Here is a 26,183-nt window from a genome sequence, read left to right on the forward strand (position 1 = left end):
GCCAGTCAAGTTACTATTCTACAATCTTTGAATGTCAATTTCTGCTAGCTATATAATATAGGCCTACTGTATATGCTTTAACTAATTTGATTTATAGTAGGAACAATTTATGCAACTGCAAAGATGAAACGGAAGTGGGGGGAGGCCTCTTCCATTGCACTCATTGCATTCTCAGCGCTTCCGTTGCACGGACTGTTTAGGCAGAAGCATTTGAAAATGTGTGAGTCAACAGTCTGGCTCGAGAGACTAGGTTGGATCAGGCTTGATATATTGTCAGTGGGTGCAATGCTGGTGGATTGCACCAGCATTGCCCGGACAGCCAGTATAGGGACAGTTAAAAGCCCATGGCAGCAGTGTTCTGTTCTTCTGTACCAATTGAAGATTATGGAGAGACTTGTGGGTAAGACAGGTGGACAGTAGAGTTTACAATAGTCATGGTGTGAGGAAATAAAAGCAGAGGGCAGAAGATATTTGGGATTGGCACAGAAGATATAGTGTAAGGCTCATTAAGGATGCTAAAATCCTCGATTTTCAGCCATGACTCAGTGAGCAGGAACATATCAAAATTATTTAACATGAGTTTTGGTTTAATGACACATTGTAAACACATTACGGCACTGTGACAGACAGGCAGCAATGATGTTTTAATTTGCTCTGTCTAGTCTGTTCCACCACCTCCTAGGCTCCTACGCAGTTTGGTGAGATAATTGGGGGGGAAAACAGGATAAATGTGCTTATATCAGAAGAGTTGCCCACAGCTATATTGTACACAGTTCACTGAAATGTTGAATCACAAGTCAGTACCGCACTCTGTCCAACTGAATTTATTTCCCCTCATGTGACTTTGTTTTTAATGTGTCTCTTCTGTGGATCCCTACTGGTTACAGTGAGGAGATCAGAGACTACAAGCCATCCGCCGTTTAACTGAAGCTAAGCCCCAACCAGGAAGGAACGTGTCCCATTACTGGTGTTTAGTTGTGCTTCTTTGACTGATGAGACTATTAGCACTGAAAGATGGGGGGAGGCTTGTTGATTCAAATGTTGGGTTTCAATGTTGGATTTCATACAAAAACACGTTATCTTACATACTGGCATAGATAGTGACAGTAATGATTATAAAACAGGGGAAGTTTTAGTCTCGGGTACTGTAATTTAGGCTTGCAGTGGAGTTATGGCAAGCTGCTCCTCTTGGCGGCATTGACGTATGGCCTCTGTGGCCAATATATCTACGTGTTTATGTCTATGCTCATCCCCAATGACAGAGAGGTTATTTCTATCCCTTTAGAACTGTGGCTGGGAGGAGAATTAAGGTCTGGGAAACGCTGTACTGTTTGCTCTGCTTTAGCATTAATAAAGTCTAGGGCTGTCAATCAATTAAGATATTTCAACTGATTAATCGCATGATTGTCCATAGTTAATCGTGATTAACTGCAAATTAATTGCATATTTTGTATCTCTTCTAAATCTACATTAAACAGATCATATTAAAGTTTTTAACACTTTTCAACATAGCGTAGACAAAGCTTTGCTTTATATGTTTTTATTGGAACAATGTGGTTCCGGCGAGCTGCCCCACGTCCGAAACAGTTGAGAAATGACAGAGTTACCGTGTGGGGACCCCAGGGGGTACAATTTCGGCTACATTGAAAATGAAGGCCTTCCCCTCAATTGTACTCCGAGCTTAAATAAAGGTTATGATGATGTACTGTACTGTACTGTACTGTACTGTACTGTACTGTACTGTCACGCCCAAAATCACGTAATGGCTGCTAAAAACTCAGCTTCCCATCATGCACCTGTGCACAGTGTGAAGCTCAACAGTGCCACATGGCTGCTAAAAACCCAGCTTCCCATCATGCACCTGTGCACAGTGTGAAGCTCAACAGCGCCACATTGTCACCTGTTGGTACTCTAAACAGACACGCACGCATACCTGTACATACAAAGGGACACACATTGCTGTTCAATGGAGTGGTTGCACCACTCAAAAAGAAAAACACTTAAGTTAGGAACATGTTATATTCACCCACACAAGAGCTGAGAACTCTCTCTCTCACACGCACGCACGCACGCACGCACGCACGCACGCACGCACGCACGCACGCACGCACGCACACACACACACACACACACACACACACACACACACACACACACACACACACACACACACACACACACACACACACACACTTCAAATCCAAATTATAGACCAGGCCTAAGAGTCTGTCTCTGTATGTATATTAACGATGCAATACAATATTAAACTGAGCTGTTACTGCTCAAACAAATGCACATTTTGAATATGATATATTAAAGCACACTTGATGCAATACCTGCATGAATATGGGAACGATTAATTCCTTTCATATGTTACATTTCATTTTTAATTAATTTAGTTATGGAAATTCACACAGAAAAAGCTGAGGTTGTCATTACCTTTACTCAGATCAGTAATGATCTGTAAATGATCAGTAATGAACTATCTCACCCTCTTTCATATCCCATTTAGACCTGACATTAAAATGAGAATGAGAATGTAAACTGTACATTGATGCAGACACAGCTGATTTACGGATATTCATGTTGAGATGTACAGTAAATGTGGACTAGTTGCTTTGACAAAATCAGATTCCATTATTTGGATTGCAATCAAGAATACACATTACAATCTGATGCAATCTGTAATGCACGTAACTCGAGAACCGTTCGCCCCACCGACTTCAAATCCCCCACAGGGCGTGCAGTGCCCGGTGTCGAGTCGGTCGGACCCCCACGGTTGTCCAGAACCGCTACAAAAGACCTCTGGACTCAAATATAGAGCTGGCCTGTTCTGACATCACAACACTCCATATTTGGTCATGCCTGACACAGACCCGGTCCATTCGGTTACATTTTGCACTTGCACACACTGGGGTTACAAATTGATTCAGTACATCAACACTGACTGATGGTTTTACTGTGTAGCAGCTGTGTATAGATTGATCTAAAAAATATTCATTTTTTAACACTGAGCGGATTAGAGAGCACTATAAAAGCTGTTTTACAGGAAATAACCAAGACAGAAGGAGATGCCTGGCGACTTTAGTAACTTTACCCTGCATCAAACGGTTGTTACCAAGCAGCACCTGAGCACGGGTGAAACGTGCTAGACTGAGAGGTAGTGCTGAGCACTAGCCTCCCCTGCGATTTGCCATTGATGGGGAGTGGGACGTGGAGAATGTGGGCAGGGGTGAGTGGGTGGATATGGAGTTGGCAGTCAATATCCCTGCAGGGAAAACCCCTCAGGTGGTCTCACTGCTGTACGCAGAAAGACGAGGGATGAAAAAGAGGTAAGCGATAAAACATCAGCATTAAGGAATCTGCTGGAAATGGTGCCTCTAGGTCAATGGTTCCCAAACGTTTTCACGTCAAGGACCCCCACATTTAGATGTATTTGGCTGTGGAGCCCATCTGAAAATATTTTGTGACATGGACACCCAAGATTTATGTTGTTAAAATTATTTGTGAGCTTGTAGATCGGCTATTTTCAAATAGCTGATGTACTGTATATAATATAGCAGAAAATAGCTGCTGGTGCTGTGTGTACTGTAAGATGTAAAAAAGTGGAATGTCCGCACACGATATATCTGCTCCCCTCTTTTTTATTACCTATAAATACAACAACGCTTCGCCCGAAACTAAAAAAGAGGGGAGCAGATATATCGTGTGCGGACATTCCACTTTTTTTCTTCATTCAGTAATTTTTTGGGTCCAGCACCGTATTCTGAAACTGGGATGTGCATATCGTTTTCCTGCTTTACTGTAAGATGTCATACATCATATGACATGTAAGATGTCATACATTGGTTTCAAATTTGGTGACTAGTTTACCAATGAAACTCGATGCTTGTAAATAAAGAGTGGGGGTAGATTTTGACAGATGAGATAAATGGCCGTGACAGTCATAGACATATAAAGCTGCCTCTTCCGGCTTCGGGGTGTCTGTATCTCAACGGAAGGCAACATGGAGGCAACGGGATGCGATGGCGATGCGTGATTTCATTGGCAAGCTTTCCTGAGATTCCTTGCGAAGCATAGCGGAAGCAAAACGGAAGAACGGAAGGGGACGTTTGGTAGGCCAATCAGAGGCGCGTGCCGTCAAGATTCCGCTTGACGGCCTCCTCCCGTTGGAGACAGGTCTCTCCAATGAACTACAGCGGCCAATCAGGCATCTATATTTTTCTAATATCTATGCTGACAGTGATCAACATAACTCCAGGCTAACAGGCAGGTCGATAAAGGCTTTGACTCATAAGAATACAGATAAAGATAGAGGCAAGGAAGCAACCAGGTGCTCAGGAGGTGTGCAGCTATAAAAATAGTAAAAAGGTGCTCCTGGGATCAATCGGGTCCGCTTTGTTCTAAATAGATGTGTTTCTGCTTTGTTCTATACAGATAAAGATAGCCTGATGAACGTTGCTGTTTCCCTATTCAAGTTTTTCACTGCATTTGAAGACAGTGGGTGTTTTTTCTTTTTCATGATGCCGGGCACTTGGTTGTCCTTCTCCTACGCACCTGTTGCTTGTAGGTGTGCAAAAGCCTTGCTTTTTATTTTTTTTACTAATACGAATACAAAAGGATAGATGCTCGACAGTACAAAGCTTTTTTTCTTTTTTCAATTACCATACAGTAAGTATGGATTTTCTTTATTGCGGCATGAAGCCATTAGGTGGAAATAAATGATACTAGGATATGATAAAAGGTTATTTACAAAGCTGGAAAAAGAGGCAAAGTTAAAGACAAGACTTACAGTACAACGTATGAGAATCTCAATCTACTTCTCCACAATTTACCCAAAGATTACCAGCACATTTTGATACATAATCATACTCTACTCAGAGTCCTAGGCTGAAGACAGGCCAATTTTGAAGTTCCACATACAGTAACTCAACTCTCAACTCAATCACAGGTTTGATGAGACCATGATAACGACACAGTGGCTGCCGACCGTGCATTCCGACATGCACAAAGTTGCGAGTGCCTGACCATCGCTGCTTGCAGACTCTGTGGAGCTCTGTGTAGTATTATGTACAGTATGTACTGTAACTGCAGTGCTATCCGTGGATATCTTGTATGGAAAATAATTTCACGCACTCTTTTACACCTGTAGAACTTGTGATGTGACAAATTAAGTGAAACTGAAGTTGGAGATTTTGGCTATAGTTACTGATTTTATGAATACTGGAGCCCTGACTTTGTACTATACTGTAACTCTCTGGTGAGTCAGTAAGTCACTTAATCAATAAACAATAACCTAATATGATTTTTAGATGCAGCAGTGAAATAAAAATGTATTACAAACATGCTAGTTACAGCGCAGCTAGGGATATCTCAATGGGGAAATGGACTAAATGGAAATGGATTGATTCTTCAAACTCCCTAAAAACAATCCCAGCTGAAGTGCCCTTGAACAAGGCACTTAGCCCCTAGCCACTCCAGCAGCGCAGTCAGCACAGCAGCAGTGGAAGAATGACGGCTACACAGTAAAATCCTCTGTGTTCAGTTCTGCATAATTTGTAACCCAGATGTGTTTGAAATGGTTTACAGTCTAAAGCAGTGGTTCTCAACCTTATCGGGATCATCGCCCACTTGAAAATCTCAAAAGCATTCGTGGCCCACCCGTCTGATCACTTAACTCAGCAACCAAATGACTGCCACGCTAAGTGGTCAAATGGGTGGGCTCAGCCTCAGGTTGTGCATTTGTATGTTTATTTGAAGAATAAGCACTCGATTGTGTTCAGGCTTGGAACAATACGCGTTCGTATCTATCACAATGTCAGAACAACATTTTCAAGTCTTTTACAAAACCTTCTTTTTACATGATTTTTTAGTTATATAGAGCGCCGAAGTCCTGACGTTACTCGCTCATCCCCTGGTTCTGCCCGGTTCACGGAAGTAATTTCCATGGGGTCATCTTAAAATCGTTTCATATAAGCATTGTGGTCCAAAAATAAACAAGCTGTCTCGGTGTTATTGTCAGGGGGGTGTCTCTGTATCGTTTGCGACAGTCAGTCACTCATATATGATACAGTCTGTTTCTAACGAAAATGTAACTAATTCAGCAGCAGAAACAATAGCGTTTTCTCTCAGTCAGTTGATTCTTCATATCCATATGAGTGAAACGGCCGGGGTGACATGTTTATTTTTCAAACACAGTACGTATATGAGGCGATCTAAAATCCCCCTATGGGGATTACAATGCAAATAAAAAGCACATGAACCCGTGGATTTGCGCCCTCTACCGATATTGACGTCAGACTTTGGTGCTCTATTATCAATAAAATCGTAATTCCAATTAATTTGGGCCCGAGCCCACATGGTTGAGAACCACTGGTCTAAAGTATAGGACAAATGGAACCATTCCATTTTTGTACACTCTCAGTTAAATAAACACAGAGAAGTTTACAGTGTACTTGGTGTACCTGCCCTGTTGCTCAGCAAACATTTATTGGTGTAAATAAAGGTGCAATATTTTGCTGTTGGGCAGAAACCTCATATCTCCATATTTTTACTTTTGATGTTTTGAAAATGTTTTATTTCTTTTTTAAATCGGGAAAAGTAACAGTTTTGGACATATGAGGTTTCCACCGACAGCGACGAATAAAAAAATCACTGAACTGGCTTCCACCAGGTGACATATGGTAATGCTCCCTGGGCTCCAGAGGGAGATAAAAAGAATGATATGAACCGTGTCCAACATACATCATGCAGCAAAGCAAACAGAGCAGTTAACTCACCTTTCACTTTGTTTTTTGTCGCAGCCACTGTTAGCATAGGGGCAAAGGAAAGGAAACACCAGGTTAGAATTAGGGGGGAAGGAGCGGAAACACCAGTTAGCAAAGTGTTAATGTTTTTACAGGAGCGGAAACACCAGTTAGCAGAGTGTTAATGTTTTTACAGGAGCGGAAACACCAGTTAGCAGAGTGTTTATGTTTTTACACTTTCAAAGTCCTTACATAGCAGGGCACACTACTCTGTCATGCTATTAATTTCACCGAAAACATGTATTTTTGAGCTGTTGTCAACTTGTTTGTGTCATGAGTCATGACTGAGTGACACAGTGGCGTAAGCTTCCGCACAGCGATTAAAGGAATTAACCTTTTTTTTCTGCTTTTATTGGACAGTATATAGTGGAAGAGCAACAGGAAACAGGAGAGAGAGACAGAATGACACGCAGGTCGTCGGGCTAACCCGCGACTCGCTGTCAGGCTGACAGCGAGTCGCGGGTTAGTCGCGGGTTAGCCCGGCAAAAGACCTTAAAGTATCTGTTAATTTAACTGAGAGTATACAAATGTAACCAATGATGGAAAGTAACTAAGTACATTTACTTAAAGGTATATTCAGTGATTTGACTTAATTCAAATATCATTTATTTTTTATTTTTTTCTGGATAATCCTCCCTACTATAGAGTGTGCTGACCATATAAGGAGTTTCTCCCTGTCCCCAGTGAGCCCCTGGGGTCAAAAAACCCTAGTTTCAGTTTTGGTGGCGGGTGGCAAAACCTTCATCCAATCAGGATGAGTGGGGCCTTCCTCCAATCATGATCAAGTGGGGGCGGGCCTTGGTGCACATGCTGTTGGCCTGTTGCACTTCCCCCCACTGTAGAGCGTGTGTATGTGCACATTTTGTTACCGGGGCGGACTGGGTGGTTTTCCAAATCAACCAAATCACTGAATGCTCCTTTAAGGACTGTACAATTTTGAGGTATTTGTACTATACTTGAGTATTTCCAATTTCCAATATTTTTACTTCTATTCCACATCAGAGACAAATATTGTACTTTTACTCCACTACAATTATTTGACAGCTTTAGTTACTAGTTATTTTGCACATTTGATTATTATTACAAAACCACTTCAGCCCTATTTCGGCCATTTGAAAATAGCCAATCTACAAGCTCACAATTGTGCATTTGTGAGCTTGTAGATCTGCTATTTTCAAAATTTGAAAGAATTCTACATAATGAGTACTTTTACTTTTGGTACTTTAACACATTCAGGACGGGAACCCTTTTGGGGTTCTGTTGCTATCTACAGTATATACCTGTAGTACATTTAGTACATTCTGCCTCAGTCCTAAATGGCTTAATTAAAAAAAAAATTATACCAAATACTTTTGTAGTTTTACCCAAGTAAATTATTAATTAGGCCTACAGACCTTTCGTTGTTCTACATTGGAGTACTGATACTTTTTTTTTTTTGTGGCTTTCACCTTTATTTTATATTTTTTATGGAGGGACAGACAGTAGGCTGACAGGAAATGGGGAGAGAGATGGGCGGAAGACATGCAGTAAAGGCCGTCGGGATCGGGAGTCGAACCCGCGGCACACTGCCAGACTGGATTACCAGCCAAGGTGCCTGGACCACTGAGCCATGGCCCAGGCCTGTACTGATACTTTTACTTAAGTAAAACATTCAAGTACTTTTTCCACCACTGTATGTATGGACAGGTCCATTGGTTACATTGTATACTCTGAGAGTGTTGAAACAGAAATGAACAGTGCTTTCCTAGCCTGACACTAGCCTGGATTTTCATTTAGTTTCACTTCATTATTCAGACTGAAAGCCCTTCCCACAGCAACCGTTTCTGGGATGGATGTTACCAACCAATCAAAATAGTAGGAAAGCAGGTTGTCAATCACGTGGCTATGGCTAACCCGGTTTCTAACCAAGCCTGAGCCTGAGTCAACAAGCGCTACTAGCATGTAAACAAACACGGTAAAATATGTCGGATGGTGATGTTTCTAAAACCTGTTTCTCATAGGGCGATTTAATAGCCAGATTGATCGGTACAGTCGCAAGTTACCACAGTGGGGGCAGCCATGTTTGTTGTTTGACGCCATCGAGCGACGGCGCTGATGGCCAATCAGCCGCTGCATCAGATTTTTGATGTAAACTGACACCGCCGTAACAGAGTCACCAGACCTGAATCGCCAGGACATAAAGCAGATCTTGCCAAAAGTTAGAAAAAAATATTCTGTCCTGGTACTTTTTGCTCTGTCTGCTTTACCTAATGTCATTGTCATCACTCATATTACATTGATGTTGGTAAGCTATCAATTTCTGTGCCACTATGGATATGAATATAACAGAAATACATTTTTTTACTGTAAAGCAAAAAACAGGCTAGGACTAGGTGTTTTTGTTTAGTGAGAGAAGGAGCAGGATTCCCAGATGGCCTCTACTCACTCAGCTATGGTGTTGGCAAAGTCAGACACCATGATAACACTTCCCTTTCTGTAAAATGGAAATGTTTGCCACTTGCCAGCAATTGGCAAGCATATCAACGTATTTCATCATACAACTACAACACACTGTCATTCCTAAGAGGACCTTCGCTGAAAATAAATATTGGTACACATAAAACACTTTGCTGCCTGCATATCAATGTGTTTACAGGTTAAACAAAAACAAATTTGTTGTGTGAACATGCACATATGTATTCAAATTACTTGCATACAAATAGCGTACTTGAATAATCTAAATCCTTTGTTATGGTAATATGGAAAATTCCATGTATTATTTCAGCAAAATTATTCTTTTAACATTTAGAAAACTGTTTTTCTAAATGTTGTTATCCGTGTGAAAGATACTTTCTGGAGCTGCTGCTCATATTTAGTTGTGTGTGAGTCATGCACCGAAGATTGCCGATCTACAAGATCACAATGCTGTGACCTATTCAGTATTTAAGTCCGACATCATTTTGTAGTGCTACGTTACGTCCGGGTCCAAGTGGCACCAGCTCCCGTCCGCATCTCATTGTAAATAGAATATCTAAACACGTGAATCTTTTTACAATGACGTTATTTTTCAGAAAGGAAGCCATTGAGGGTTAAAATGGGTCTTAATGCTTCCAACTCGAGTAGAATGTTTTGTACAAGTGTCCATGACAAAAAAATATATGATGTGGAGACAATAAAGACTATTATCATTATTATTGAAGGTGGTAACAGTCCATTTGCTCAGTAAAATATTCCGGGGGCATATTTAGAATGTTTGCAGGATTGAGTATGTTGAATCTAGTTTGCATTAATGAGGATTTAGTTGATTTAGGCAGACGGCCTGTCACAGCCAGATTTGGGAGAGCAGCGCAGCTTTGTTGTTGCGAGGAAAGCGGTAAAATGAGACTTTCGTGGTTGTTTTCGTCTCAGATTTAGTCCGACGGAGCGTCACAGTATAACTCTATGGGGACACAAAAGCGACACAAAAGTAGGACCCGGAAGTATCTCAGGAGCGGGCGCTCACGTCACAGCTAAAATACTGAATTGTGATCTTGTAGATCCGCTATTTCTGTGTGACACCCACACCGTATACATCAAGCCTAACTTATGTGCACTCAGAGAATATTTATTGAGGCACCCTGCTGGGATTTATTCTGAATAGTGTTAACCGTTCCAGGAAAACACACAGCTCTTGTGATTTTTCAAAGAAAAGCTTTGGCTTGGCATTTTAATAGCTATATTTCAGTGTTCCAGACATTTAATTTAAAGTGAGGTGATCTTTGGCCTTTTACAATGGCTGAAAATGTAGCGGAGCAGCATTACTATAACTTTGAACAGCGCAATGACATGTTTTCAGATTAATAATATGCAACTGTCTAAAATGTAGCAATTCTTGGGGAAATTATTCAATTCCCTTTAAATCTGTGACAGAAAAGGCAGTGGCAACTACTGTATCTAATATAGTGTAAGCATATTATGCTTCCTTGAGCATGAATCTAGTGGTTAGAACTTTTACAAATGATGCAAAAAGCAGTAACTAAATGTCTGGCTAACTTCAAACTACTTGTAGTATTGTGCATCTTGAATACTGAACAGGTTTCCTATATAAAATCACTATTCCTGCAGAGGAAATTCAGTTTCAGCTTCACCCAGCTGATGGCTGCTCAGATGGTCATAATGAACACTCAGCCGTTAGGGATTAAGGGATCTTGTATGGAAAATGGCTATTTTGGTCACACACATTTGGGAAAGCGCATAAGCCATAATGCCAAATCAGTTTGGTATAGAGTGGCGTGCCTGCAATGGAGATGTCCGGAGTCAGGCTTCATCTCTCCTTATTCTCCTCTGCATCTCTGTGATTGTAATTTTCCTATAATCAGAAGAAGTCAATTCCTTGTGTCCATTGTGTTTATATAATTGTCTAGTCAAATAAGTTATTTGATTTGTGCCATGCATTGTGCACGATTCCATTTGCTCGTTCAGTTTCATCACTCCATTGCGCAGCAAATATTTAATGGATTACAATAATATAAAAGTACAGAGCTAGTTAATTGGCATTGGTCTTTTTTTTCATCTTTTTGCAGATTATTGAAAGTACAGAATGTAAGCTTTCAAATTATGTGTCATTCATTGAAATCAGAAAAGATTTGAATAAGATATGCTTGTTTGAATGCTGTTAAACCTCTAACTAGGAATCTGAGTAAAAGGCCCTAAAAGCTTGTGAAGTTTGTCACACTACTTTTAGTCAGCTAAAGGGTGTGAACAATGGATTGTTAACTCCACCCTTCACCAGCCCTAACCAATTGGTGGTGATCTGCAGCTGAAACCTGATAGAGCATCGCTGTCCCGCCTCCTTTCATGACGAGGAACGGCCCGGAAGATAATTTCCCAATTCCCAATTTTTCCCATAAGCGTTTCAAAAAGTATTTATTTAAAGACCTGTAAGCCTCAGACAAAGCCAACTCGGAAGGTGACTAATCATTACAATAAACACAATTATTTTGGGCCGAAATGTTTTAATCAGATTTCCCAAACTTTCCCTTTCGCTTGATACCGTTTCGTAGAGAGGCAATACTCTACGAGATCTGGCCAAATTAAAGCTCAAACTTCATAGATTACACAGCACTTTGAATTAAAAAAATGCTCCAGATTTGAGCGCGTTGCCGGGGGGTGATCAACAAGTGCAGACTGTGCAGCACAAGTGAGACTGTGTTAGCCGTGGAGTGGGTAATGGGTAGAAGAGGTGTTTTAGGGATTTAGGCTGTGACACAAGATAGCAAATTTTACAGGGGCGCGCCTCTTATGCAATGCTAAATCCCCAAATTACGGATTCTGGGTTCCATTTTCGTTCGAGCATTCTAAATACACTATTTGGGGATTTAGCACTGGGGAAGGGGCGTTCCCGCACTAAAGTGGCTATTTTGGTCACCTGTCTAAATCTAAAACACCTCCGCTACCCGTTACATTATGCATAGGTGTGGTACTGTGGTTTGGGCGTTACAATGCGTGCCACATGCCATTGCCTTTAAACATTTCGGATTGACATGGGAGAAGGCGAACCGTGACCTTCTGATTACCAGATGTCCTTTCTACCCACTCAGATGTGGTCATCCAGAAATTACAGTACAAATGAAAGCTCATACTGTACATATGAGGAGCCCTTATTTAGGATATAGATAGAGTTCTTAAAGTGCTTCATCTAACACATAATGTAATGAAAGGTAATGTATTCATTGCAGCGCGGCTTAATGAATAGCATGGACACAATTTAGGTTACATTCCCAACTAATACTTCGGTAGACACGATGCGAATGGGTGGAGAATTGGGACTTCTTGCATATTTAATTTGCTGCGGTTTGCCTTCACACTGTCATCCGCAGCAATTGGAAACGCAGCAGGGGGGACCTTTATCAATGTGTTCCATTAAACTAGCCTACACAGTGAAATCTATGGTGATAAAATTATACTCATAACGTGCATGTGTCGTGCCGTCTGGGACTGTCTGGACCCCCCCCCCCCCCCTCCTCTCTCTCTCTCTCTCTCTCTCTATCTCTCTCTCTCTCTCTCTCTCTCTGCACGCAGCCACGCACTGTTCTTTTGGGCATGGAGGCACAGCGCTGAGCGCACTGATATAACAGACAGCAGCGCAAAATGTTTACAAGTTTATCGAGATGAAAGTCCCTACTCCCCAGTCCCCACACAGTGACAGCACTCCATGTTTACGGCACGCACAGACAGACAGACAGAATATTCTGTAGGCTATACACTGCAGTGTTTTTATGTGTTTCCTTAAGCAATTGATTAATATACTCGTCCTCATTTAGATCAGGGCTAAAGTCTCCTCATTCGACCACGTCTATCCACGGTAACGGGACATCTTTGCGGTGCGTAAAATATGCCTTCTCCGTCTCCAACTGTGTTCAGCTCCTCACCCGCCACATTGTTTGCTTAATTTCCTTTATTTGCTGCGGATTGCATTCCCACCTGCACCGAATCGAAATCAAGTGTGATTGGAAGCGAAGCGAAACCCCCGTTTTTGGGCGGAGTAGAATGCGGTTCTTTGCTGCGCATTAGGATTCGAAAGAGGCTTCACACCTGCCAAACGAAGCGAACTTTCGGACAATGCGCAGCAGGATTCGTTTTAATCGCAGCAAATCTTTCTGGTATGAATGTGACCTTAGTCATGATACACAAACAGCTCATTCAGTGAGTTTAGTGAATTCAGTGATCTGGATTGTAGATCAAAGATAAACAATATAATGTGTTACAAATCAAAGGTTTCAGTCCGATCTGACCACTTTAATACACTTATATTATATATTAACACTTACTATATATTAAAGTAAATATACTTAAAAATATTGTACAATGTATGTGAAAAGAAACACATGGAGGTACTTCCTTGGCCTAGTCGTACGTAGTGTGTGTACTAGACATCTGGTGCTGATCAGTCCAGTAATTTGTGCGATTAGTCATGGACACCCATTAGACGGCCGGCCATGCGAATACTTTGGAGATCTTCAAATGGGCCACGATCCAGAAAAGGTTGGTATTTTGCTTTAGGCAGTTGATTACCTGTGACTGTGTCACGCGAGGCTCTCGGGCTCTGGTGTGTTTGAACAGAGTCCGTTCATTTTGTTGCCAGGCCTATTTCTGAAGTGGAGTTTCAGGCCCGAGAAGAAGCAGAAGGACCAGGTCCCTATGGTGATTAGTTTAACCAACCACTGAGAGGTTTGTCCTCTAACACACTGAGAGTTGGCCTCTGTCCCTCCACTGAGCACAACAGGGGGTCAAAACGTTCCCTCTTCCTCAACAACCGCTTACAGGATGAAGGGGCTGCAAGTAAACCCCATGTCTGAGAGCAACTTCATCACAGTACCATGCATTCACACACGCAGTGGTGGATCATCACAGTCACATGCTCTATACTACATTTCAAAGGCAAAATTTTTATTTTTGACTCTACTACATTTCTAGGAAGGGGAGTGTGAAGCAGTTTTTTTCCCCCCTAATTATTATTATTAGGTGGGTGATTAGGTTGGTTGTCTTTACGTGATTTCAGTTATAGCCATATGTTGACCACGAACAGAGCGTGTTTGTGTAGTGAGATACAATCAAAGTCTCATCAAAGAAAAATACCATATACAGTACACCTGTTATACAGTACATACGTATTTGTTTGTTTGTTTGTTTTCCCTTACAAAATATTTAAAAGTGTTACAAAGTCAATAAAAACATGTGAAGGAGAAAGCCTAAAACCCCTCCAGGGGCTTAAGAAGTGATTTTAGACCGTTCTTGAATTGATGATATGACAACTCCCTTAGATGTAGGCTTACAGGCAGAGCATTCCATATTTTAGACCCTCTGAAGCCTATATTGAACTGAGTTTGAGACGTGCGGGCCATTGGAGGTCTGAGGTGATTTGAGCTACGTGTTGAGTAAGTATGGACCTGAGAATTATACCCAAATAGATTATGGAAAAAGGAGGGAAGGGTTTTCACCAGTGAGCCATGAACAATTAAGACCAATTTGAAGATGGTTCACTTGGTAAACATACAGTACGTACATGCATATGATGTGTCTGACTATGAATGACTTCCAAATTTTGCAGGACCTGGGTAGCAAACCCAGCCTGGCGGATAACTGCGCTCTGAAGGACACACTTTTCTAGTCTTTGATGAGGCTTTGATTCTATGACATCATCACACCATCCAAACACTGCACACTCTGTTAGTGTGTCCAAGTGAAACCAGTTTTCATTTCACGCTGTGGGAGTAACGCAGGGGTAGAGTGGCCTCGATGCCCGGCTCTCCCAGCATTAGTGTCGAAGTGTCCTTGAGCAAGACGCTGAACCCCTACAGAAATGGCTCCCAATGCGCAGGTTGGTGCAATGGTGCCTTGCATGTTGGTTTCCTCCGCTATCAGTGTATGAATCTGAATGGGTGAATGTAATGCACAATCTATGTAAAGCGTCTTGGATATAGGCGCTATATAAATGCACCATTTACCATTAATTTGTATTCTTTGAGTGCTACTGTATAGTTACATTTTTATTTTGGTTACAAGAAACAACCAGGGTTGTCATGGTTAAGCTTCAAAAACACAGAACCACACAACAAAACATGCAGGGGCTTTAAAAAATACATGTGGTTAAAGCAATTACCTTGAAATGGTCTTGCCATGTTGGATTACTTAAAAAACCATTTAATCTCAGCAATTCTATATACTACTAGTATAGCCCTATTTTATACTTTGTTGTACAACAGTGTCATTTGGCAAAATGAACTGAACTCTAGGGATTATTAGCGTTTCCCAAGCTTTTTTATTCTTATTTTTTCCTGGCTTTTCTTTCATAAGCCGCGGAAAAAGCAATTTAACAATGTTCTGCCCTTGGTCCTATGGCATCTGAAACAATCCGTGATTGGATGGGTCATGGGTATAGTCTTTGATAAGTCTTTGCATATAAAATGGCCACAATCCATCGTATATGTCCTGAATGGAGGGAAGTGAAGACAAGGAATGTCCGCACACGATAAACAGCCCATACAGGGCTTCATCAAGCTTCCCTCCCGAATTTAGGGAAGCTCACATCCACTAAACCAAAATATGTACTGTATGTCTGTAATCGTGTCTGATGGTAGGGAAATTAAAAGGTAATTACAAGCAAGTTGATACCTATGTTGAGTTCTGTGCCGAATATACGGTATATAGGCCTACAGTATATATATATTATATGGTCGTGAACATCAATGGAATATGTCCCAGATTTGTTAAAATATGTTTTACATTTAGCTTAAATTGTGCCTGTTAACTGGATCAGCGCCAGTGCTATAGTGGCCGCTAGCGCGCCAGTGCCAGACATTTTTGAGAAAACTACTAAAATGGCCGACAATCAGTTCCGGTTAAAACAATAGTAAACTTCCCCTAGCTTTTTCACAGGCCAGGAGGAGAGGTGGTCCGATCGGGGAATAATTGTTTTTGTCACATCTAAATCAAATTAAGCTCTAATCAAGCCCCGAATATCGCATTTTGAGCATATGATCCAAAATGCACATAAAGACCACGCACGTGCGTGTACAAGCGTGCACGCGAGTATTTTGGCCGTTTTTAGGTAAACGTCACGGACCGTACTTATTTTATTTTTTTCCCCTGGATTATGGGGAATAAAACAAATCTCGGGATGCCGGGCATGGCATCGATTGCAAAGGTAAATCAATCTCGTTTTCTCGGGCCCGGTGCGGAACCAGTTAAAAGTGATGTTGTAAGCGAGTGCGTTTATTTTTCCTCTACTCTGAGTCAAATGTCCTTGTGTCACAGAAAATTGCATGACATTAAATGTGGCTGCACCAGTGACTGGTACAAGCACTGTGCATGCAGATGAGGGCCAGACTCCCTGCTTTAGGCAATCCAGGATTCAACCTTCCTAAGTCTTTATCTGCCAACTCCCAGGAGAATGGGCTTTTGCACGTAACCACTCCTCCCCTTCACCTCTGGCTTCAGTCTAGCATGATGACAGCAACATCAGAGCTCATATCTTCATCGTCCACACAGGGGAAATGACTAACCCCCACAGCTCTGTTTCACAGATGAGCCTACTTCTGTGTTGTATTAAATATTTCCTAATTATTCCCATTTATGATTTCTGTATCTAGTCCAGTGATTCTCATCCCTTTTAATTTCTAGGACCCCAATTTGATATCCCAATTTGACATTTCCATGTTTATTGTTAGACATGAGGTCTTTCTTGTGGTTCCAAATCTGTAAAGTCTATGGGCTGTACTGTAGGTAGCCCTACAGTATAGAGCTAATAGTAAAACTCTGACCAAAATAGTAGGGCTGTGAATCTTTGGGTCTCCCACGATTCGATTCGATTCCGATTCCTGGGGTCACGATTCGATTCAAAATCGAAAAGTTCAAAAGCATTTTTTTTCCAGATTCAAAACGATTTTCTATTCAAAATGATTCTCGATTCAATACATAGGATTTCATCACAATCTACTCCAGTCTTGAACTGAAGTGACTACAGTAACTTGAAAATGACTGAAGACATGATGTTTACTGTGATTAGGGTGAGCTTACATTTCATATCACAAACACCATGTAGTGAAAACTCCTGTAACTGTAACCGATTTTTGGAAATTATGAATCGATTTTGAATCGTTCAGAACGGAATCGTGATTCTAATTCGAATCGGGTTTTTTTGACACCCCTACAAAATAGCCATAGTTGAACATGTTCTAGTTGTATTTACTTATACTAGTGAATATTAACTCTCAATAATTCAATAATAACTATCAATAAAATATTTAAGACGGTGGCTACTATCCTGTTTACATTCCAACAACCTCTTTGTGGTGATCAGGTAAAAAGTTCCACAAGAGCTCACTGAATGTTAATGTTATTAAGTTCCTTTAATATTCAAAGTACATCTTAAGATAGTTTGAAGTTATCTTAGGGGAGATGAGATGCGATGAAAGCAGCAGCGGAGAGTTATATCTGCAAGTATTGCTGTGTTACATTTCCAATCTATTAAAGCAATTAGTGGGATAAGAGATTACAATATATTGTGACAACATAGATACAGTGGTGATTAATCCTGTTTGGCCTACATCTGTATACATGTCCTTAGATGTAACTAAGCCCCTGTGTATCCTGGCAGATGTCCAAAGAGCATTTCCCAGTATTTGGCCTGCAATGTGATTCTGTGGTGAAAAAGTTAGAAGGTGAAAGGAATTGCCTCTGTCCTTATTTTCTGTGCGGTGGATTTCAAGCTGCAGCACGCTGATAATGCTGCTCTCTATGAGCAAATGTACATGTCACATCTAATGAATAAAATCTTTCTCACTGAGCAAAATTAGTTTCGACACTATTTATGGAAATTGTGTTGGGTGAAGTTGAACGCATAATTGAATGAACTGTTAGGTCAAGATTCGGCACTTTGATTCGTCACTGGTCTGTCATGTCAGACTTATATTCAACAGCTGCCACTGAGGTATTAAACAGATGAAAATGGGGGGAGAACGGGAGTAGAAATTCTGATGGTCATTATGTGATGGAAAGTGGTAAGCGCAGGCTTTTATGTGTGACTAACGTTTATACTAATGTAATTCATATAAATGCTCTGTGGCAAATTGGCAATACTAACGCTAGTGCCATGTCATACATAATACTATACACAGCCCCTTGCAAGACACATGCACATGCATTACGACACCTGCACACACTTTGTCATTCTCCTGGCATATCAGTCCTTATCTTTCAAAACACCCTCACAGTTGTGTTCCATGTTCCAGTGATGGAATTCTAAAGAAGGTCAACCTCTGGAGAGTACTTTGGAACACAAAGATAATCCAATTTGATGAATCTGTTCACATTCTGAAAGTGTCATGTGTAAGCCTTTTAGAGGCACACACTTCCTACTTCATGTGAAAAAGCTGCTTCATAAATCATTCGTTTGCAAACACTGTTGTGTTTTAAAGGACCCTGAGTTGAAATTAGCTGAGAATGACAATGATCTGTGTTGTAATAATGATATGGGTCTTGAAATAAATCTCTCACTGATGATTTCCCATTATAAGAAATAACCTAGGTTTATTGCCAAATTCAAATTTGGCTATATAAGACTTTGGTACATTACAGGATACAGTATTATACTGTAGGTGAAATGTTTATAAGATTTTTGGCTACAACATTTTTAATTGTGGTCGAGCAGCAAGCAATTTACTTTTATTCTTGAGGGGCGCTAGCGGCGGCGGTGGCTCACGGGTAGAGTGGCCGGATGGCAACAGCAAGGTTATCCCCATAGTTAGTGTCGAAGTGTCCTTGAGCAAGACACTGAACCCCTAATTGCTTCTAATGTGCTGGTTGGTGCCTTGCATGGTTTCCGCCGCCATCGGTGTATGAATGTGTGTGTGAATGGGTGAATGTAATGCACGATCTATGTAAAGCGCCTTGGATAAAGGCGCTATATAAATGCACCATTTACCATTTACTATTTTCCAAACTGAAAAGGTTTTATACTGGCTTTAGCTGCCATACCCTGCTGTGTCTGTGTGAACTATTATTTGATAGACAATAGTTGGCGAGCCAGGCAGATGTGCCACAGGGAAGAGGAAGAACTGTCTCGTTGTTAGACAATTCCCCTTTATGCATCAGGGGGGGCCGATTATCATACAATGCAGCTTTAAGGGACAGGTAAAAGTCTATCAGTTCTAGCTGTTGTACACAGCAGCGAACGTTCAGAGATATACTGAACCCCCATGAACAATGTAAATAGATTTTAATGTCATATTGTAATATTTTGTGGTGTTTAAATGAGGCAGCAGCTAGCTGTGTCTAATGTAATGATTCTGTGTCATTGGTAATTCACTGGCAACAATGATGCTTGATTTCTTCAATGGGAGACTATACTTTTTATTCAGCAGCTTATTATTAAATGCAATTTTTAAGACGAGAAATGATTCGCCTTGACAAATCGTAGCCTTTACTTGTATTATTATTCAAATATTTGTATTGAAGTTTGCACATTGAAGGACAGACAACATGACAACAAATACAGAACAGATACAGAACAAAACTAGAAAAAGTGCCCTTCTGGGCACAGGTCTCCACCAGGAGGATAGGACTGTGTGAGATGTTTGGCAAAATGTTTAGGAGTAATATAAACATGTTTGCCTTTGATGGCAATTGGATGATTTGAGGCATTTTGTTCCAAAAATGTGTTTTGCAAAAATCAACCTGTTGGTGGCGCTATAACAGGCCAATGTGAAAAGGGTGGGATATATTCCTCAGCCTAGTAAGAAAATGTGTGAAAGATTTCACGTAAATTGCATGCTGTGTTCAATGTTCATGCTGTGTTCAAAACGGGGCAATCTTGCAAACTGTGAAAGCCAATTATAGCCAATTAGGGTGGAATATGAAATATCGGACAGATCCGACTTGAGCACATGACCATAGAGATACTGTGTAACGATTTGTGAGATTTTTGGACAGAATCTGGAGGAGTAATATCCAAAAATGTGTTTTACAAAAGTCGGCCTCCTGGGGGCGCTATAAAAGGCAGATGCGGAAAATGCAGGTGCCTCATGGTGGCGCTATAACAGGCCGTTCTGGAAAATGCGGGGCAGAGGTTCATCGTTGGCATCTAGGGAGTGTGTGTGCAAAGTTTGGCATCGACCGGGTTAACGGTGCCGGAGATTAGCTGGTAACGGACGGACGGACGGACACACACACGGACGGAGTGCAAAACATACTCTCTCCCCATGCCTTCGGCCTGGTGGAGACAACAACAACACCGTACTCAACATTCATGTATAGTGTATAAAATTCTGAGATGCAATGTAAAAACCAAAAACTTTATGCTAATGAAATCAACTATAACTGGAATAAAATAAAAAATAAAAAATCACACCTGTGTGAAGTGAGGGGCGCTAATATATTAAACTAATTAAAGTGTAACTCATGTTGATTAGGGGATGTAATGGTGATGTAAAACAAACGGTGCCAACACAAACATTAAACGCCATTAACAATAAAGAGACAATATGACATAAATGACACATTATGACGTAAATTTTCCCTTTATTGTCAATGAGTCTACTAAACAAACTTTGAACTAAAGACAAACATTAAACCTGTGTATTGGAGGGGCTAGCACCCCTCAAAAAGCGGGGGAGAGAGAGGGGGGAGGGGGATGGCCAATGGCTAAGTAGAAAATACTACCGCAAAGTAGCTAGAAACGGTTGCCAAACTCTGGTATATTTCTGAGTGGAGCCCCTGATTGTTTATTTAAGTTCTTCGAGTTTGAGATGTGACATAACATCCTCCACCCAGCGTTTGTGAGATGGTGGCGCTGCCATTTTCCAATTAAATAGTATCAGGCGTCTGGCAAGTAAAGAGGAGAATGCTATAGCTTCAACCTGATGAGTTGGTATTTCTATTCTCTCTGGAGGGGCACCGAACAACACCGTTATTGGATTGGGATCTATAGTTGAGCCTTTACTTGTATTCAGTCTCATGACAGGTCTTAGACTCAGATGAATGACAGCTACTGAATGGGCATCCTAGTACTATATTAAAATTGGCTAATTGGAGGGCCGGCCCGCCGGCAAACCTCAGACATAAGCATGATTATTGAGGGGCGCTAGCCCCTCCTATATACAGGTTTAATGTTTGTCTTTCCTAGACAAACATTAAAAACGCCATTAACAATGAACAGAGTTTAATGTTTGTTTTGTCTGTCACTGAGCAAGTCAGCATATGATGTTATGTTATGATATTAGCCTAGTAGCCAAAACCTTGGTGTACTCAACATGTCCGGGTTCACAATGGGGCTATATGGGCTTGCTACTAGACTATATCGCAATGATGTAAGATGATAAGGGTTGGTAAAGCGCCCCGCACTTCACACGGGTATGATTTTAATAGATAGAGGCGGCTTGTCATGACTCAGACATAGCCCTATCACATGCCCTAATATGGAGATATACTGATGACTTCAGGGATCTCCATTGGGCACATCAGGTGTGAGGGCCGTGTAGCCAAACCTCTAGTAATGTAAACAGAGAGGACTAGTCAGGTATGTGCAAGTTTTTTGTGCAAAACAGGTCACTCCTGCAAACTTTGGAAGCCAATCGTAGCCATTCGGAACTGCTAAGATAAATCTGATACAATATGTCTTAATCACATGACTACAGAGATTGTGTACTAATTTGTGTGAGGTTTGGACAAAGTCTGTAGTAGCTGTAGCAGAAAATGTGTTTTGCAAACATCTATCTATCTATAAATGCACCAAGTCTCTGTGCGTACGTACGTGTGTATGTACGTCTGAAATCCACGTACCCCCCCACTTCAAATTTGACACACGCGTTCCACACCACCACAAGGAGTGCACTGCCCGGTGTCGAGTCCGTCGCATACACCGTTGTCCAGAACCAGCACAAAAGCCTCTGCCTGGGCTCTGGACCTGATCACCCTATATCTCCATATATTCTGACATCACTATGATGTTCTGACATCTGCATAAACTCCATATTTGGGCATGCCTGACAATGAAGGGGCACAGACATACTAACTGGGTGTGGCATGCATTTCCAACTTGCATCAGTCCAAGTAGGCCAGTGCCCAATGGGCACCGCTCTAGTTGCCCAACTTTGAGGTGGAGAGTCTTCCTTGCCTTGCCAGTTGTCTGTGTGCAAAGTTTCATGCCGATCAGTCCAGTAGTGCCTGAGATTAATCATTTACAGATTGACGGACAGACGGACAGATGGAGTCACGGGAGTGAAAACATAATCCCTTGTTTAGGTCAGTTCAGGGCATGAATATGAAAGGGAAGAGATTGTGACCACAGATGTTATGTCTACTGTGTGTGTGAATGAGCTGTCTGCAGAGTCCAGACACACTGTTCTGTGCTGTGTCAAATGTATGAAATACTTGAATATGTCATGCTGAAAATAACTGTTCTAGTTTGACTCACTTGTTACCATGCAGTCCAATGTGATGAAACATCAACTACACAATTTGAAATGTGGTTTAACAAGCAGAAAATGATATTTATAGATAATGAGAGGAAGGTGTTCTGGCTATTGTGAGATTTATATTTCATCAATACTCCCAATAACTATTTAGTATTTAACTACAAAAGGTTCTCTCCATCACCTCCAACCCCAGCATAATGCAATCTACTGTATGCAGATGCCCCATGATATATAAACAGGGATTCTCATTATGGTTATTACTAGATTTATCAGGATAAAGAAGGTAGGCATGTTGGATGTAGCCTCCCTACACTTTCCTCACTCTATTCCACCAGAATAATTAGGAAGGCAAAAAAAATCATTGCAGACAACTCTCATCCTGCACATTACCTCTTCAATCTCCTCCCATCAGGCAGGAGATATAGAAGCATCAAGAGCTCAACATCTCGCTTCAGAGATAGCACTTACCTCGTAGCCATTAGACATCTGAACTTGACTCATTAAGCACAGTTGGGCTGATAGATGTATGTATGTAGCAATATGCATATAGCACTTTTAAAAACTGAATGTAATTCCCTATGCTGCTGGTTTTTGTATTGTATTGTCCTTCTTGTTTTTGTATCTATGGTTGTCTGTATAATGTTGAGTATGAACCAAGACAAATTCCTATCAACTTGTTGACATGGCAAATACATTATTGAATCTTGAATCTTGAGGCAGAGAGCGAGAGAGAGAGAGAAAGTGCGAGAGAGAGAGACATGCACACGCACGCACGCACGCACGCACGCGCACGCACGCACGCACGCACACGCACACGCACACGCACACACACACACACACACGATGGCAAGGGATAATAATACTTTTCAGACTTTTATTTCTAAAAGGTAGAGGTAGAGAGGTGCACAAAACAAATTCCGAGGCATCAACACAACCATCATACCTTGTCAACACAGACATTACATAGCACTCAGCAAAGTAAAGCTGTGTTTGTTTGGACAGGTGACCTGCTATGGCCTCAAGATACTGTAGTAGAAACTTTGCACACTTTGGAAGAGCAGACAGGTCCTCTTCTGTAACAAAACTTGAGAGCACAGCAATTTAATAGATCAGAGTTCTGTGCATGGCAACAGATGGGGGTCTAGCTGGCATCTCCTCATTATGGCGCCTCCTAGCCCTCCTCTCTCCCACTGCCACCTGTCCAGCAGGTCTAATGTTATTCTAGCACCTGGGCAGGCCATCACAAGGCATCATCAAAGTTGTGCTCTGAGGGATAGTCTTTCCACAACATGTCACAGTGAATAGAGGCTGGAATTATATGCATATGTCACGCAAAATGTATCTAAAAGTCAAAGATAATTTTGTGCACAGTTACATTCTGGTAACCTTACAAGTAGCTAGGCCTATAGAAACAGCCATAATGTATTGGTACTCCTTAAGAGGATAGCATTGTTTATGTGACTTACAGTATAATACATTAAGAATTAATGTTTTGTTTTACTGAATTAAGACTATTTATTTACTTATTTACTTATTTACTTATTTACTTATTTACTTATTTACTTATTTACTTATTTATTTATTTGTAAAATGTAATCTATTTGTGTTAACGTTTTAGGTCATAGAATTATTAAGGACTTAAATTATGTTTTAAGAAAGGTATTATGTTTTTCTTTTTAGCAAATTGTATACTGTATGTAAGTAAGGCTGGGGAAAAAAGACAGAATGTTCTATGAAATGGAGTTTTTCTATATTGTACACCTATGCAATGATTGATATGTTGTGTCCTTTAAGACCATGTGGGCTGGGTAGTGGGTACCTTTGGAGCATGACACAAAAATGAAGAAATCTAACCACAAGGTGAATGCAGCCCTCTGTTTTCATTCACTGAAAGGATCTTGTAGATACATATACACTATATACGAGTATATAGTGTGTGTAAGTATAAATTACCGAAAAATGGATACTCAATAAAAGTACGTAACGGAAATGTTGTCTGAAATGGTTGACAGAGTGTCTGTCTGATCTCCATGAATATTCCTAATTTAATAAAATCTGAAAAATGAGCCATCCAACCACCTCTCTTATCTCACTACCCTTCCTTCCTTCTCATCTCTCTGTCTTTCACTCTCTCAATCTGTAGCCATTGTATCCTTGCATTGATGTCTGTATTGATGCATTACTCCACAATGTCCACATTGTCAAATTTCTTATCCAATATGAACTAAAATGAAACCAAATTCAACGCATATGCATTTTGTACGATATCCAGTCACAAAAGAGAGATTCATTGAATACTTTCTAAAAGGATATCAACATTCCACTCATTACAATGATCTGTTTGGACCATCATGCACCCAAAGCAGCAGTCATCGCTGTTCATCAATCATGTGTAATCTGTTGTTTTCACCAATATAATTCACCACTGATAATGATATCTTCAGCTACGAACAAACACCACTCCGTGATCATCTAAAATGATGCCTTTAACAGGCTGAATGAGAGTCAGCTAGGGGGTAAGAGGGGAGATATGAGTTGTTGGAAGGGCGACTCCACAACATACAATTATGTAAATAGTAAGGCTTTGCTTAAAGGAATATTACTATTTTTATATAGATATTTTTTTGCATAAGTTACTTTCCCTCTACCCTGGAATGCCCGAAGACTTTTTTTACATGCCTGCCTTCATGGAGAACCATACCCAGGGGTGCTGGAGGTGAATTATCTCTGTCCTCATAAGAGCTGGAAAATGTCTTTAAAATGTTGCTCGTGCTGACGAATTTGGCTATAATCCAACGTCTCTGTCACGATAACATCACATTCAGATGCATCCTTGAAATAAAGTAAAAGCTCTATTGCACTGGCAATGTGTATAGCCTGGCTATTGAGTTCTGTAATTTTTGTTGACTTGCTGTCATTGGCCATTTAGAATAGCCTAATGGCATTGATCACGCCTCCAGGTCTTAAATTAAGTAATAAGACCTGGTACTTAATAATAAGTAGCAAATAATACTGCCCTCAGTCTCAATGTGTTTTTACTGGTTAAATAAAGAATAAAAATAAAAGAAGCTGACTGCTCACTCCTCACGCATTGAAGGAAGCATGAGATCAGTTCAGGGCTCTCCCCAGGTTGGCAGAGGGAGTGTAGCGCCCAGGATTACAGTTTAGGCATTGGCACTGGATGAAAAAATGGGTTACAAAAATCGTGGGATAAAAGTTTAAGAGAAAAAACTCAGACAAATCTGTTATTCCACTCCGAAAGGCTGATTGATGACTGATGAGCCTTAGGTAGGCAACCCAGCCTGGCAGAGACCTGTGTTCCAAGGAGTGCAGATACTCAAATAGCGGAACATGTGGGGCCAGTTGATAAAATGACAACCTTTTTATTTGCCTTATTTCCACATGACGTATGAAAAGACAAGTGCAATGTGCATTATTTTATGGC

The 26,183-nt window shown here is 40.9% G+C and overlaps 1 protein-coding gene across 1 annotated transcript in view; it reads right to left on the reverse strand.

Moving 5' to 3' along the window:
- Positions 1-26,183, reverse strand: part of LOC306933100 (cell adhesion molecule 2-like) — a gene marked incomplete at its 5' end in the record, with an annotated part of 176,403 nt that overhangs the window by 66,780 nt on the left and 83,440 nt on the right. Inside the window, one exon of the mRNA XM_079515110.1 lies at positions 6,780-6,806. Coding sequence (XP_079371236.1) covers positions 6,780-6,806 — 27 coding nt within the window. The remainder of the gene's footprint in view (positions 1-6,779; positions 6,807-26,183) is intronic.

The sequence above is a fragment of the Electrona antarctica genome (genome assembly GCF_951216825.1).
Source record: "Electrona antarctica genome assembly, chromosome: 11".
Taxonomy (NCBI): domain Eukaryota; kingdom Metazoa; phylum Chordata; class Actinopteri; order Myctophiformes; family Myctophidae; genus Electrona; species Electrona antarctica.